At 39.5% G+C, this 16,815-nt stretch overlaps 1 protein-coding gene across 1 annotated transcript; it reads left to right on the top strand.

Moving 5' to 3' along the window:
* Positions 1–2,314: 2,314 nt before the first annotated feature.
* On the top strand, positions 2,315–11,933 carry cd302 (CD302 molecule). Its single transcript, XM_083908295.1, has 6 exons — positions 2,315–2,491; positions 4,504–4,629; positions 4,725–4,835; positions 6,182–6,364; positions 6,468–6,488; positions 7,077–11,933. Exons 1-6 carry the CDS (start codon positions 2,395–2,397, stop codon positions 7,280–7,282), a joined length of 744 nt encoding a protein of 247 aa, XP_083764421.1. The 5' UTR covers positions 2,315–2,394; the 3' UTR covers positions 7,283–11,933.
* Positions 11,934–16,815: the final 4,882 nt, after the last annotated feature.

Below are 16,815 nucleotides of genomic sequence, written 5' to 3'. Positions count from 1 at the left end.
GTATTTATAAAGTGTTTTGTATTCAGCCACCCAGAGGGCGAGGACAAGAAAAACACAGTCACGTGGTATTGTTGACTACACGCACAGCCTGACCAGGGTGACTTATGGGTATCAGGACGTCTCTCATGCGGTAGGGGAGGGGTTGGATGGTGGCGTCTGTGACGAGCAGGCCTTGCCATGGCAGATGGGTCCCCACGGTTTCCTGCAGGGTGTTGTGCCACCCTACGGGAAGCCACCGGCTCCAGACGAGGAGCAAAACTCACTCCCCAGCTGTCTGTGTTTGTGCCACCTGCGCCTGCAAGCAATGGACTCGAAGCACCTTCTTCACCCCCCCGTTTAACAACCATTCTGCCCTTGGGGCTCGGTGCTCCACCCCTGCATCACCTGCTCAGGTGGAAAAAGAGATAGAGGAAGCCCTTTGACCCCTGAAACAGATTTGCAGATTATTCTGACAGGATTATTGGCTTTTAATTAGAGTAGGGAAACAAGTATGGAAACAACCCCGTTCTTGATTTAAAGTTAAACAAATTATATCAACAATAATTCAAAAAAATGTATTGTGTTTCTCTATGATAAATTGCTATTATAATTTAAATCTAACCAAAATCATTACAATATAAAATGTACAGGGATTAAAAATATAAAAACAAACACAACGATGGGTATGAGGTTGATGTTTTGAAAAATAAAAGCAGAAGATGGAAGCTAATGTAGTGGTAGATAGTGAGCGAAATCACTTGTTTATCTGCATACAAAGCACACACACGGTGCCAGCTCCTGCAGTCTGATGAACACATGTGCTTACAGCGCCATCCAGAGGTTTCTTGTGTGCATAGTTTGCAAAAATATCTCCCTGTCTGAGAGGGGGGGGGGGGGTGGTTGATTTCACAATTTACTCTCTCATCCTCCTCCTCTTCCTCACATAATATTATATATTCACACACTGCTTTAGTGAAATTAGATTAAGATGGCACAAGAAATACGGTGACTCAAATTAATATTATTTAATGTATTTAAATTCTTACAGTCACCCTGGTATATATATACACAGTAGAACAGTATATCTGATTTATTTCTACTGAAGTACCACAATGGAAAGCTAGCGTACCACTGGTGGTACACGTACCACACTTTGACAACAATGGAGCTAAATAATCAATTTAAAGAGTGTTTGAAGTATAGAAACCACTGAACACATTATCACTAAAAGCTTTAGAGTTGTTGTTGTTTTCGACTCCCTCCTCTTTGTGACTGAGTGTGTGTGTGTGTGTGTGTGTGTGTGTGTGTGTGTGTGTGTGTGTGTGTGTGTGTGTGTGTGTGTGTGTGTGTGTGTGTGTGTGTGTGTGTGTGTGTGTGTGTGTGTTCGTGTAAGGTTATCTTTGTGAGGACCACACAATTTATGAACCTAAGAGAGAAGTAATTTATCCCCACAAGGTTGAAGGGCTTTTATATCTTCCTGGGGACCAAAACACGTACAAACCTAGCTTTGTGGGCACATTTTCACATTGTGGGGGGGCATTTTAGACGGTTTAAGGGCTTTTTTAGGGCTAAGACCTGGTTTTAGGGTCAGGGTTAGAACTGGGTTTACGTTAGGGTTAGGGTAAGGATTAGTTTTGATGGTGAAGGTCAGGGAAAGTGGCTAAGGAATGCATTATGTTTATCTCTCTTTCGCTTTGTGTGTGTGTGTGTGTGTGTGTGTGTGTGTGTGTGTGTGTGTGTGTGTGTGTGTGTGTGTGTGTGTGTGTGTGTGTGTGTGTGTGTGTGTGTGTGTGTGTGTGTGTGTGTGTGTGTGTGTGTGTGTTCCGGTAAGGTTATCTTTGTGAGGACCACACAACTTAAGAACCGAAGAGAGACGTAGTTTAGGTAAGTAAAGACATTTTTGTCAAGGTTCAAGGGGTTTTATATCTTCCTGGGGACCAAAACACGTACAAACCTAGCTTTGTGTGCGCATTTTAGACGGTTTTATGGCTTTTTCAGGGCTAAAAGACCTGGTTTTGTGAGTACCGAACAACTTATAAACCTAAGCGAGTGATGAAAGGGAAAGCAGAGGACATTCTGTCTGGTCCCCACAAGTTTTAAGGGCTTTTTCAGGGTTAAGACCTGGTTTAAGGGTCAATATTAGGGTTGGGGTTATGGGTTTAGTTATGATAGTTAAGGTTCGGGTAAGGAGCTAGGGAATGCATTATGTCTACGAGTGTCCTCATTACGACTGCTGCGCAAACATGTGTGTGTGCGCGCGCGCTTGTGTGTGTGTGTGGGAGGGATTTCAGTTCAGTCAGATTCAGATTGTGGCTCTAGAAGTCGATCAACACAGTCCGTGTAAAACTCGCCTCCTCCTCCTGCTGCTGCTGTTGTTGCTGCACAGACTGCTGTGTCTTTTCCTCCTTCGCTGTCATGGAGCCGCAGCAGAAAAACCACCACCATCTTGGATCACTGTTGCTGAGCGTGTTGTTCGTGTTGTGTCTTCAGCTGAAGTTTGCTGTGGCGGGAGGTAAGAGAGAGGGAGAGAGGAGACGTCATGTCATGTCAGGCTCGCGTAGGCCCCGTGTGTTTTCACAGTGCTGCGATTAGTTGTGTTTGTTCGTCAGCTGCACACAGTCATGTAAACAAGTGCTGTTACCCAACTCAGTGAGGACACGGTCAAATTTAACATGAAACTTAATTTAACAGTAATGTCACTGCTTCACTGTGACAGGAACCACAGTTAGACAGTGGTTCAACATCTGCTCTGACAGAACTTTCTGGACTAATCGCATCTCTGCGCGTCGTTAGCATAATAGCATAGTTGCCTAAGTCATATTTGAACGTTTTCAGGGAAAGCACATTGGTAAAGTTAGGCAGATATCACAATTACCCCCCCAAAAATTACTTATGCTATTAGGCTAACGAAATGTCAAAACACGTTATGTTGCATTGACTGTTTACATTCTCATTTTGTGAAATACCAGTTAATTGTGTCCTTATATTCCATGATATTCTATTACTGTCTTATATTTCCCCCTTTCTGTGTACAGGTGTGTGGAGTTGTGGCTGCTAATTCAGTAGCATGTTGTACCATTTCCTTCAGCACTCATAAAACAGAGGTCCAGTGTTCATTAGGCCTGAAACCATTAACCGATTAGCTGATAATTCATTAAATCTTAAACTATTTTGATCATTGATTAATCAGTTGGAGTGATTTTTTTCTGTGAACAGAACAAGACATTTCGAGATTTGGGAAACACCATTCATCAGATTATAACATTTTGTGTCAATTATGGACTAATCAATTAAGAAAATCAACAGGTTAATCGATGATATTATGTTTATATACTATGCAAACACACTTTGAGACAAGACACATGTTTCACCTTAGATTTGTGAAATGTTTCTCATTGTTTTCGGCTTATTATTTTAATCCAACACTAATAATAACCCTGGCTCCTTAAACTTTCACTCAGGAGCATAACTTAACCTCTGACTTAATCTGACATTTCATTATGTTTTATATATTTTTTTATATGTAACAATGTGGCCACAAACGGTTACTACACTCAAATTCAAAATAACCGAGTCGTTTAGGTTTCGGCAGCTGAGACTCTACTGACTGCAATGATTGGTAGATTATGGTAGTTGGCACCACATTGCAAAACATGATTTCAAAACATAAACATGATTTGCGGTCTGCAAATGTATTTTATTTTATTTTATTTATTTTTTTAATCAACATTAAATTTAATGGTAGCCTTTAATGATGAGAATGAACTTGGGCTATAGTGGCAGTTGCACGCACATGCACTAACCACAATAAACTGCATTTATTTATATTTAAGTATAAATAATTCATGCGTCTACATACAAATATTAAGATTTTTTTTGGTGGCATAACAACTTACTAAAGAGCCACTATCAGTTATTTGACCTTAAGTCCTCCAGCTGACTGTGACATAAATTTCCTTATTGATTTAAAACAATAAGGATAGGAATTGAGTGTTTTCTTTTCCAAAATATTGCATAAATAAATAATATTTTTGAACAAGCAATCAATATGGTAATTTTACTGGATGGGTACACAACAATACTTTATGGAGCATCATATGAGGATATTATTTATTAAGATGTCGGAATACTCCTCATGTCTTACTCCAAGTCATGTGTGGCCATTATTCAAGTTGATGCTGGTCTTATTCAGATTGTTGTCTTAATGCGGTTAATATTGTGTTGTTAATACAGAGTCAATGACTTAACTAGATGGAACATAGTCCTCCAAAATCAAAATGGAGGAAATCGAAAGGAGCTTTGTGAAACTGAGAAAACTGGACCAGCAAAGAGGAACAATGGTCACAAGTTGAAACTTCCCAACAGGGTTGTACAGTCTATGACACAGTGTAGGATGTTGAGCTGGTTCAGTTTATAAGGTGTATTGTTAATGTACTTCCTAAAATATCCCAGTTAGTTTGAAAGAAAAAAGTCAGTTCTCCAACATTCATCAACTTTTTTTGTGTGTGTCATAACTTTCCTCAGACTGTCCTGCAGACGGACGCACCTGGGTGCTCTTTCAAGACAGATGTTACCACTTCGTCCACGGAGAAGAAGACAAAATAAAAAGCTATACCTTTGAGAGAGCAAGATCTCTCTGCCAGGGTTTTGGTACGTGACACATTTTTTCTTTTTTAAGTTCAGCTGTGTATCAGGAAGACGTCCGTGCTGTGTCATCATATTGTGCCCTCTTTGGTATTTTGCAGAGCTTTTGACCATACAGAGTGCAGAGGAGAATGCCTTTGTTATTAAATATAGCTCAGAGGTGTGGAAAGGCAAAGTCAACGTGTGGCTGGGAATGAGCTATGACACAAACAGTAAGTACCATGTGACCGGAGGACGACTGTGGAAACATTCTGGTGGCTACTTCCTTTTGGATAAAATCTGATTATTATTGGGGACAATCAGAAAGTGGCTAGGTGGGAAACTTGGTTCTAGTGCATGTATATGTGTATATGTATTCTTAACTTGAGATGAACTAATGTACAAGTTTACCAGTAGTTTGTGGACTGCTTTGTCTGTGTTGAATCTGACTATCTCTGTTTCATTTATTGCTCCATTTCCTAAAAGACATATTTATCTGGAAGCGTCTCCTCTGTTTTCTGCTTGTGCCAGCTAGTTTTGAAAGCTTACGTGACAACTGATTTATCATTCTCTATAAATCCTGGCACAGCTTCAAGAAATCTTTTTTTTTTTTTTTTTTAAGCAGTCACAGGAAGCACAGTGGAGGTCGCTGACACACTAGAGTAGGAATAGACCGATTATTGGTGCCGATATTCGGCGTTTTGATGCAAATCTGCCTCTTTTTTTTGTTTATCCTACGGCCAATAAGAGACCAATTTTATACATTTAAATTTTGAAAACAAAGATGTCTATTGTTGAAGATAAAAAAAAACCTTAAACATGTTGCAAATCTGAAAAGCTGATTAATAAACATATGGTTGAAGGCATTTAAACAAAGTTAAAGGTGCATTATGTAATAAATCTAAAGCAACTGGTCATAAAATCCTCCTAATATGTCTCTCAGGAATAATGTTCATATAACAAACTGAACTCACCAACAACAACAGTACAGCCAAAATATTTAGAATAAAATAATATTTTGCAGACTGCAAATCATGTTTATGTTTAGAAATCATGTTTTGGCATGTGGCGCCACCTACCGCCGTCTACCGATCATTGCAGTCAGTAGAGTCTCAGCTGCCGAGCAACCACGGGTTGCCAGTTACGTCAGAAAGTAAACCTAAAAGACCTCGGAATTTTGAATTTGAATGTAGTAACCGTTTTTGTCCACATTCTTACATATGGCACCTTTGTGTTGGTGTTTTTTGCCGCCAATATTTTCACTTGTACTGCAAATGAATATCAGCTCCAAATATCGGTTATTGGCCTCCTTGATTACTAATGATCGGTATTGGTCCTGAAAAAAAGATATCGGTCTATCTCTACATTAGAGCAGGATGAATGTGTATCGCTCACCTGTTTCTAATATTCTTTTTTTAATGTAAGACACATCATTGCAGTTTGTGTGAGCGCTGACCTGAAGATGCTGAAGAGGAGCCCTTCAATTTCACCGACAAAATGGCCGACACTACCTGTGATGGTGCTTGGTATTCTGGTTGCCTGTTGTGCGGCCGCAGTAGTGATTGGCATGTCTTGTCAGGTGACGACATGAGGTGGTTAGGTGAGGACGCTGTGGGATTCACTAACTGGGAGGACGGCTCGTCTCCGTCAGACCTGGCGCCCTTGGACATGTGTGTGGCTCTGCACAGCAACACGGGGAAGTGGGAGAAAGTGAGCTGCCTGGACGACGTGGAGAACGGAGTGATCTGCGAGGCGGCGCAGAGTAAGATTCGTCTTTATTTCTCCTTGAAAGTTTCTTCTAAATTTCTAAATGAATTTTAATGAGTACATTTTTAATGAGACTTTTTTTTCTCTCCCCGCTACAGAAGCAGAGGAAGCCAAGCAGAGTAAGTCAACATTTGTTATTGGTGCCTCTGTGTGTATTTCGGTGCTTCCGCACTTGCACTTGCCAATATGACCAACAGAGGCCGCCAGAGGCTTGTTGCATGAATGGGGTGAAGTTTGCCATCTCTGAAATCAATTTTGGGAAAATGAAAGCCCTTAAAAAGTCAAAATTTCATGAGGTATTACATTTTGTCCATAGAGTTTGACTGCAAAAAGTATGCATGGATGTATTTATCTTCCCCCCCGTTTTAGTTAAAAACAACTATAAGCAAGATCGGCTCAGTGCCGCGCATGTACACAGGACGTTACGCATCTTGCGACAAAGTGTTCTTGTTTATTTTATTAAACCTTGCCTTTGGTTTAATTTATTTTTTCCAGCTGATGAGTTACTTTGTATGGTTGTGCTCTATAGATTTAATTGCAAACCTAAACTGTTTTGTAAGTTATATGTGTTGCTGATTACAGCTTGAAGTGGCTATAAGGTCTAAAAATATTTTGAGAAGGTCTTGGAAAAAGTCTTAAAAAGGTATTGAAATTAACTTCAGGATCACAGCACTCACCTTCCTTGCGTTCTACCTTGTCTTCCTCAGAACCCAACGTGCTGATTTCCACCCTGGTCATTCTCAGCGTCGTTGGTATCGTGGGCGTCTCGGCGGTCATTTGGTTCCTGCACCAGAAACACAACATCGGCTCCACTATCCTGACGGCGTTCGAGTACCACCCTCCGTTCCGAGTCCTGGACAACGCGGACCAGTCCTGCCTGGTGGAGGCGGAGGAAACCGACAGTGTACCGTAGGAGAGAGCGTATACTCTCACCTGGCCAGTGGGCGTTCATGTAAAGAGAAATCCTCTCTTGCAGCAGTTACTGAGACAGCTTTTGGGATAACACGCGTTATATAAGTCATGACTTGGAGTAATGTAATGTGATTGTGAGGGGAAAATGACCAGGCCTTTCTCTGACACTAACCTCTTCACTCTGGCTCATAAATATCTCCCTACTACTTTGCTTTTTGACGCGAGAATCTTCTCGTCATTTTCTCGGATTGATTAATTTTCCTCAAAATTCGTCGCTTGGTTGTACATAATGGATGTATCAGATGCTTGAATAACTTTTGAAATCAAGGGTTTAATCAAGGGTTGTTTTCTCTCATATGCAATATAATGTTTAAAAGAGCAAAGCAGTCATAGATCAATTTTGCGAGTTAACCCGTGCATGGTCATCTTCTGTAGTTGACTTGCCCGAGTTAGGTTTGATTCACGTGTCTTCAGCTGACTACAGAAGACGACTATGACCTGCACAAATGAGAACTTCACAGACCCCATATATGGTCTTTAATTTCCATAAAGTTGGGAGACTTAGAAATCAACCTAAAAGAGGCTGGTACAGTATGTCCTGATTCATATTTCTGAGTAGTACATTTCCACAAAAGTGTGCATGCTTTCATTTGATCATAGATCGTTTTATTTTGCCAGAAATCATGCCACTTTCTCCAGAACAGACACATTGACTTATAGAGGCTGACAAGTCGAAAAGTTGTAAAATTTGTTTGTGAGTGTGCTTTCATGAATTCATTCAATCGTGGATTGGTGAATGTTTAATCTGATGCGGTCAAGGGCGCATGTAGTGTGATCGGTTGCATGGTGATGACGTGTATGTAAATGTAGTGGAGTTCCAGAGTCCAGAAAGTGGATTTTCTGCTTCCGGACTCGTTCCTGACCAGTTTCGCTGCATTTTGTTAAGTGGCACTGTGCTGTGCTGAATTATCTGCACAGACTTGTTTTGTTGCCAAAAGGCCTTCTGGAAAATCTTGGTTGTGATGTAAATTGAGATGAGATGAGATGCGAGACGAACAATCATTTGAGCAGTAATTACGATGAGCGAATGCTGTTACACTGGGTGAAACTAAAACCACAGTTGAGTCTCATTCGTGTATTTTTAAAGCAGAAGTTATTGTTTCAGTATTATGTTTTTTTGCCGCCCTGTGAAATCCATTTTTTCATGTGGTCGTGATTTTAGTTTTGGAAATAATTGATCAACCTTTTAAAGACAATCTATATTTGGCTGCATGATGGCTAAATTGCACAATATTGACCCCCTTTTAACTGTGTTTTGTTCTCTCCCCCCCCCAAACAGTATTAATATGCTTTTGTGCAATATCTGGCATTGATTTGGCAGAACCTGAGCCTCTGTGTGTTTTTCAAATTAAAATAATGTTTCTAAGAATGGCTTGCTTTTGCTTTTATGGAATTAATCTGACAACTGGGTATATATATATTTTTTTAATTTCTTGTCATATTTCACCCGCCCCCCAAACTCTTGAGATGTCCCACAAAAAATAAGCAAGTCCAAAAAAAGATCGAGCTTTATAGAACATGGCTGCTAAAGATATACGTTGACGCGTAATTGAGGAGAAAATGATGAATTGCGATGCCAAATTTAGGGATTGGGTCTAATTATTTCATAAAGGATATCTAAATCACTGTCATGGAAAAGTGTCGCTCCCTCCAAATGTCCAGTCTCACTCTGCTGACGTCTTGCAGGAAAAATACTTTTCAAAGGTTATGTTGTGGAACAGATCTAACACAACAATGGCTTTACATTTTTTACTTTCCATATAATTTCTGTGTTTGGCCACCAGGTGGGACAATGACTCACATAATGTCAAGTCTCTCTCTCTCTGACACTGCAGGGACAAACAGAATCCATTCCTATGTAAGAGAAAGATCATTTCTCCAGGTTAAGGTCAAAGTCCTCTTCCTCGGTGAAGTCATGTCCAACAGCCCTGAGCTCTCTCAGCCAATTATTAATGAGTAATGTAAGATGAGTCCACAGATTATGTCTCACATTTATTATAGTATATAGTGTATGTCAGCAATTTGAACACGGGGGGCTAAAGAGACACTTAAAGAGGTGGCTTCCTTTTCCTTTTTCAAACTCTGTTCACGGCTTCTTCAAAGACCAGATTCTCTCTCATGGTAATGCAGCTATTTATTAGAGATAAAACATGACATTAACGAAGTTCTGGAGCTGCTGTCCTCATCTAAATGTTCTCTCTATTTTTTTTCAGAGATTGATAAAGTGGAAGTAAAAATTCTGCCAGGTAATCTGAAATGTATTGCAATCTTATACGTGCAGTTATGTCATCAGTTACAACAGAAAATAAGCACCTGCATTTATAATAATTATAATAAATAAGTAAATTAAAAAAAGTATAATTATTATTTTTCTTTTCATCACACATATTCCTGTGTAACTGCAGCATATGTTTATGTTTGAAGTGTCTTCCTCACAGAGGGGCTGTCGTCTCATCAGAGAGAAAAAAAACCTCTTAGCGGCTGATTTTCACTCAAATAATAGCAGCAATGATTTCATTAACACGTCTGCCACACCGATGCCTGTGAAAGGACGGGGCTGGGTTGATGCTGACCCAGAATGACAAATTAAAATGGACACTGGCGTTGAGCGCACGCACACACACACTCGTGTGATAGATGGAATGAAAATGAGCAGCACAATAATTAATCATGTGGATATTTCCATATTCCAGGTAAAATGTGCCCGGCGTGTTGTGGGAATCTCTCTCTCTTTCTCTCTCTTTCTTGTCTTTGTGGTTTTAAAACAGTCCTTTGTCTTTTATCTTTTTTCTCCCCCCTCATGGTTTCCAGTGTGTGCTGGTTATTTTTGTTCTCACTCATCCTTCATGTTCTCACTCATCCTTCATGTTGCTGTTTTTTGCCTGTGAAAGGTGTCTGTACACAGGAGTGCACAGCATCTGTTTCTCATGTCCCTGAAGTCTCAGGTTTCACCCCCTCCCATTTTTTTTTAATCCATGAACAAAACATGCTGCTATAAACAGAGGGAAAAACAATGACCACTATTTAGGCGCTTGCTCCCCTGATCTGCTGTTATTGCCGTATACTCTACTGTTCAATGTCAAAGCAGCCCTGTACACACACTATATATGGTTATATTACACTGTGAATGTGCAAATGTGTTAAATCTGACTGTTTTAATGCACAGAATATGACATATTTACATTATGCTTCATGCAAAATGTCAACTAAAACTGCAGCTTTTGCGTCAGTATCTGACAAAGCACGTGGAGTTGCAGAGTTCAGGTCACAGTTCGCTGCATATTACACAAACTTAAGCTCTGAGTGTCCAGGTTTCCGCGCTCAGGACAATGTTGTTATTTTCTAAAATGCATGTGCAGTTTCTTTGTTGCTATGGATCAGAGGACTTGTGCGCTGACATGATTAGAATCCGTATTATTTGTGACACCCAGTCCAACTCGTTTGCCTTACGGGTTTCTGAAGGACTGATAGAAAAATAATAATAATTGAAAACAAAAAGCGGCGCCTTCATTTGTTTTGCACCACGTCTCCAGAGAGATTCATCTTTGCTGTGTCTTTGGTATCTCATTATACTTTTTAATCAAGACTCTTTAAAGAAAAAAAAAAAAAGAGGACAGAGTGTTTGCCCTTCCCCCCCCAACACGGTGCTTGCTTTTCAGCCATTATGTGCGACGACGTGTGTTACAAATGACCAAATGGGGTGATATTTTTATAGGGAAAAAAAAAATAGGCAGAGAAGTGAGGACACTCTGATCTATTGTATGACTCATTCGCATGAAGATGGTCAATACGATTAAGAAATGCAGGTATTGTGTGTGGCTCCCTCTGTGTCGTGTGTTCTCATTCACTCAGTCCTGTCAGTGGCTGCATCTACAATGGCAAAGAATTAAAGAGAGGAGGGAAGGAAAAATCAATGAGCACAAGGGACAGTGGACAGGGAAATAAATCTGTTTTGAATAACAAATGCTGATCAAGGATTTTTTTTTTCCTTCTTCCCCCACATCTTTAATTCAGATGTGCCTCTGTGCCTTAATTACTGTATCCAATTAGCACAACATTGTGTGTAATATGGAGAAAAAAAAAGGTACAGTGCCTTGAATTGCGCTCCACCTAAACACAGCTTCTTCCTTTTTCTCTTTGGGGAAGAATTGCATCACACTCTTAAGACGCTTCATGCTTCCGTGCAACATGAGAATACAATGTCTAGGTTGTTATGGAAGATGAAGTGTCACATAAAAACGCATAGAAAACAAACTGTCAGGAAGCATTTCAATAGCGAGTAAAGAAAAACACATTCTCTACCGTTACTACCACCACTATTTAAATTACTGTGCAGATGTTTTGGGAAATATTTAAAGGTGCCATATGTAAGAATGTGGCCAAAAACGGTTAATACATAAAAATTCAAAATACAGAGGTCTTTTAGGTTTCGTTTTCTGGCGTAACTGGCAACCCTTGGTTACTCGGTAGCTGAGACTCTACTGACTGCAATGATTGTTAGATGGCGGTAGGTGGCGCCACATGCCAAAACATGATTTCAAAACATAAACATGATTTGCAGTCTGCAAAAGTTTTTTTTAATGCAAATATGTTGTCTGTACTGTTGTTGTTGGTGAGTTCAGTTTGTTATATGAACATTATTCCTGAGTCTCTGTGACATAGTAGGAGGATTTTACAGCCAGTAGCTTTAGATTTATTACATAATGCACCTTTAATTATATAATTCACAATACAGAGATCACATAAATCCACTGATCTCAAAATCAAAAATGTTAACATTTACTGATCAAACAGTAAAAATCATGTACAGAGCAATCCACAATCTGCTCCCAAAAAAAAACCATGCAAAAATGATTTAATCGTTTTAGAAAACATGGTTTTCATCGGCAAGTACATTTGCTGAGACATGGAGAAGTGGTACGATTAGCTTCGCCTCTCCCACCTCCTTGTCGTACATGTTGTGTTGTTTTTTGCGGGCTAGTGCAACGACGTGTTGGAAATAAACCTTTAAACGTGATTCTCTTTAGTTCCAACATAATCATAAGCAGCACGCTTAAAAGTACTGTTTGTGGTTTGCAGCACAGTGTGATTCCATTACACCGTTGTTGGTTGGAGTGTAATGATAAAACACATCCTTGTGCGTCATGTTTGGCCAACTGTGTTCTTGCTTAATGATCAGAGAGAAAGACAGATGGTTGTTCTTGGCCAAGTAGAGCCCCAAATAACTCACTCACTCACTCACACACTTACTCGACATAAATATGCCTTGTTGACAGTTTCTGTATCGCACTATAAGCTTCAGTTCAGTTCACACAATTAGACAAAATAACATATATATTCATTTACCACTGATGCACACCTTCCCTTCAATGAACAGTTTGAACGTCTCTTTTTTAGGTTTGAAAGCTTATTGGAAACATTCATTATAAAGCATGCATCATTTGTTCACACTAATTTATTTTCTTTGTTTGCCAGATTGATTCAAAATCTATGCACAAGGTTGTTCAAAGTAAGCACTTTAAATTGTAACAAGTTAATATTTAAAGGCGCCATATGTAAGAATGTGGCCAAAAATGGTTACTACACTCAAATTCAAAATACCTTTTAGGTTTCGTTTTCTCCGCCACTGTAGTTCAGACCTAACTGGCAACCCATGGTTGCTTGGCAGCTGAGACTCTACTGACTACAATGATTGGTAGGTTGCGCCACATGCCAAAACATGATTTGTGGTCCACAATTTTTTTTTTCTTAATCTGTGACATTTTAGGAGGATTTTATGGCCAGTTGCTTTAGATTTATTACATAATGCACCTTTAAATAAACACCGTCTTGTACTGCTTTGTACATATTTGAAGTGTGCTGCAAAATGTACAATTATTCAAATGCAAAGAATCAACAAGGCAACAATAAACAAGAGTAGTTGCTTGGTAAAAGACTACTAAATTAATTCCAAACCATGTTATAATGGATTCATTTTGCTATATAAAAGCTATTTTCTATTTTATGTTTCTTCTTTCTTTTTTTGTTTTTATTGGGCTCAACAATTAATCAATTAATTAATCAATTAATGGAGAAAGTAAACTTAATTGATAATGAAGCTCCAGAATAAACATTTAATTCTGAAGATATCTATGTAGCACACTATATTATGACAGTATTTACAGGTATCTACAACTCACACTGTGGATATTATCTACAAATGAATCAAAGATATTATGTGTAATGACAGACAGCACACACATGAAGGGAAAGTGTGATGTCATGTGTCTGAGGGAAGAGAATAAAGTTGTGGATATCTGAAATATTCTTTTTTGTTTTGTTTGTTTTTTGAATCACAGATAATTCTTCTCTCTGCTCTTACTTTGTCAAAGCCTCGAGGAGACGTCACAAAGTCATACACACACACAGAGAGAGAGAGAGGTAGTGAGGAACAGAGAGAGAGAGAGAGAGAGGCTTCCACAGATCCACTCTCGCTCATCTCACACTCAGTTAACGCCACACTTCTCCTCATGTCCTACATCCTCTCAACTGCTCAAAACTGGGAAGTAAATAAACAGGTTTTTTTTTTTTTAGTGTTATTATTTTTCATTCGCCATTTTTAAATGAAAACACCGCTTTTCGACGATAAGGTGAGTTTAAATGTTCGTGTGTTTCTTTCTTTTTTCTTTTCTTTTTTTCCTTCAGAGACTTTTGAACCTGCAGCTTATGTTGTTCGGTCAGTGATGGTAATTCGCAGGTTAGCTAACAGCTAAAGCTAACGGTCCCTTTGCTTTTAACACCGTCCTGTCCTTCCTTCCATCCTTCCCTTTCTTTACACTTGTCACACGGACTGAACTGAACTGAGATAAATGAAGTTAGCATAAAAAGTTGCGGGTTTTTTTTCGCTGTCGCCGATTTAAATGTAAGTTCCCACCGGAACTATGGTTTGAGTTTGTGTTTGAAAGTGTAACTTGGCTCGAAAAAGAAGAGAGTTTTGACTTTGTGTTTGTGTCTGAGCCGAGCCGAGCTGAGGCAGCGCTGCTCTCTCATCAGTCTTTACCTCTGCATGCAGCGTGGATGCTGTTGTCTTTGTTGCCAGCTGGTTCACAGCCGTTGACTGAAACACACACGTTAATAATGGCAGGACGATGAAAACATGAAAATGAGACGGAGAAAATAATTGAAACAGTTAATTCTCCTGGTCCCTGTTCCTTGTACGATGCTCAATCCAAACTTAAAACCCTCGTTCCCTGCTAGCTGCTGTTGCCTTAACTAACTGATAAATGAAGGCTAAATGATTGCTGCCTTTGTGCTGTGTTCTTAGTCTTCCACTATTTTTGTGTCGTTTGTTGTAAATGTGTTTGTCCATTTGCTGACACTGTTAACCAGAAGTCTCTTACTTGCAAAAGAGGTTTTAATCTCATTGTTAAGATGTCGCCTGGTATGACTAATAAACACGGACTGCCCACTTTATTAGGCTCAAATGACACCTATTAAAGTGTCAGGAGTGACACCCATTTTGATTTTCTGCAGCTGCAGATCTTCCATCTTCATGTTGTGCATTCAGAAATGATCTTCTGCATTATCTTTTTGGTACTGACTGTTGCCTAAAGCTGGGGACAAACAAGATTTTTTTTTACCACAATTCACAGTTAGGCAGAGTCTGCACCAGTCCAGTGAGGACTAGTTGGGGACAGTCGGCATGGCTAGTTGTTGGCACAGAAATCTGTTAGTGTGTGAGGGTAACAGACCCGACCTCAGTCATCTTTTGAGCCGACTCTGGATGCAATCGGGGTAGTGTTTACTGATTGCAGACCTAACTGCAAAGGCATGTCGCCAACAGCCAATGAAAACGCACAGGAAATACTGCCAGAAGATGACAGGAAGTAGCGGGTATAGGATGTTTGTGATGTTTGTTTACCCTTTTGCTCGCAGACTTGGTCGCTCTCGTGAGAGTTTGAAGCATTCGATTGTCTCCAGTCGGTTTGACAAAATCATGTAGTCTGTGATCCCTCGTCAGGTGCAGTTTAATGCGTGATCCCCAGTCTTTCAGTCGTCTTCTGCTGAAACCAGTCGGGTTAGCGTGTACATCAAGTCTTCAGCAATGACTGAAAGTTGTATAATTTTGATCAATCTTCCCTGACTTCTGGCAACAACAAGGCATTTTACATCCAGGGAATTGCTTTTTCAGACCATTCTCTGTAGACGTGTGTGTGAAAATGTCAGTAAATCAGAACTTTCTGAAATATTTAGACCAGCCATTTGGCATCAAAACCATGCCACTTAACTTGTCTTTATTCCGATGCTCTGTTTGAACCTAAGTATGTCGTCTTGACCGTGTCTACATGCCTAAATGCAATAAGTTGCTGCTGTATATTTGGCTAATTATTTGTGTTAACATAGTTGAATAGGTGGACCTAAAAAAGTGACCAGTTAGTAAATGATACCTATATATTTGGGCGTTGTCTTTCCAATCTGCAGTTTGTGCTTGCGCTGCAGTGCCCTTAACAACTACAAGTAATATAATAGTGTAAACTAAATATTGAATGAATGCTACATAACAACTGTCAAGCTTGTTGGTGAAAAGGATACTTTTTAGTGCACTAAGCAGCAGTCATCGAGTTTCTGAGAGCTAAAATGTGTAAACTTACCAGGAATTAGAGTAAGATGAAAAGATGAAGCTTGTCAGAACATTAGTATTCAATCTCACGGCACACTTGTATTTTTAAAAAGTGTATCGTCTGTCTGCTTGTGTGCATTAGTGCATTAGCAACAGCATTTCATGTAATCGCCCACCAACAGTACATGATTTTTTTCCTCTTTCATTGTTATGTCACCCGTGTGAGCTGCCTGTTGGTCTATCCTCTCCTTTTCTTGGCTTCCTCAGGCTGAAGGAAAGTGCATGCAGCTGCTAATGCAGCTAAAATTTACCCTTTGAGATTATGGCAATATCCTTCATTTTATGCTTTCATATTCATAATAAGACACACGCCATCTTGGGGCATTTAAATTAGCACCATCTGTTTAAAACGGAGTTATCTGACACGAGCGAGAAGAATAGGTCTGAAAGATAAACAACCTTGAATTTTGTTGAGCTGAATAGAAACCAATCATTTAATAAATAGGAATTTAATAAGTTAGACTTCTCTGTCTTTGATGTCATGCTTAACATTTAGATAAACACTATAAATTCTGATTTTAAAGCAGGCTGATTGCCAACCCAACTGCAAACACAGTTTAGACCTAGGGCTTGCCACAAGTCGAAACTGTGTTTTACTCCCAATTTAGAAACTATTGTTGTTTTAATAATGTTCTGATGACTACATTGTGTTCGAAGGCAATATTCAATCATCATTCAATCAATTTCATCCCTATTAGTTTGTCTGATTCAAGCCACATTTGGAGGTAAATCACAGATGTCTGACACTAGTCTGGCTGCTGAAATCGGATTTCAAATAGTTTTTTCCATTGATCCTGACCCGACACATGGTGCTG

Source organism: Microchirus variegatus (genome assembly GCF_963457635.1).
Source record: "Microchirus variegatus genome assembly, chromosome: 22".
Classification (NCBI taxonomy): Eukaryota; Metazoa; Chordata; class Actinopteri; order Pleuronectiformes; family Soleidae; genus Microchirus; species Microchirus variegatus.
The sequence above is the reverse complement of the archived record's forward strand: the minus strand, read 5'-3'. Positions and strand labels throughout refer to the sequence as shown.

Coding starts and splice junctions, on each gene's coding strand:
- cd302 (XM_083908295.1), top strand. CDS start 2,395: ATGGAGCCGCAGCAGAAAAACCACCACCATCTTGGATCACTGTTGCTG. Junction 4,630..4,724: donor ATCTCTCTGCCAGGGTTTTG/GTACGTGACACA, acceptor GGTATTTTGCAG/AGCTTTTGACCATACAGAGT. Junction 6,489..7,076: donor AGCAGAGGAAGCCAAGCAGA/GTAAGTCAACAT, acceptor TGTCTTCCTCAG/AACCCAACGTGCTGATTTCC.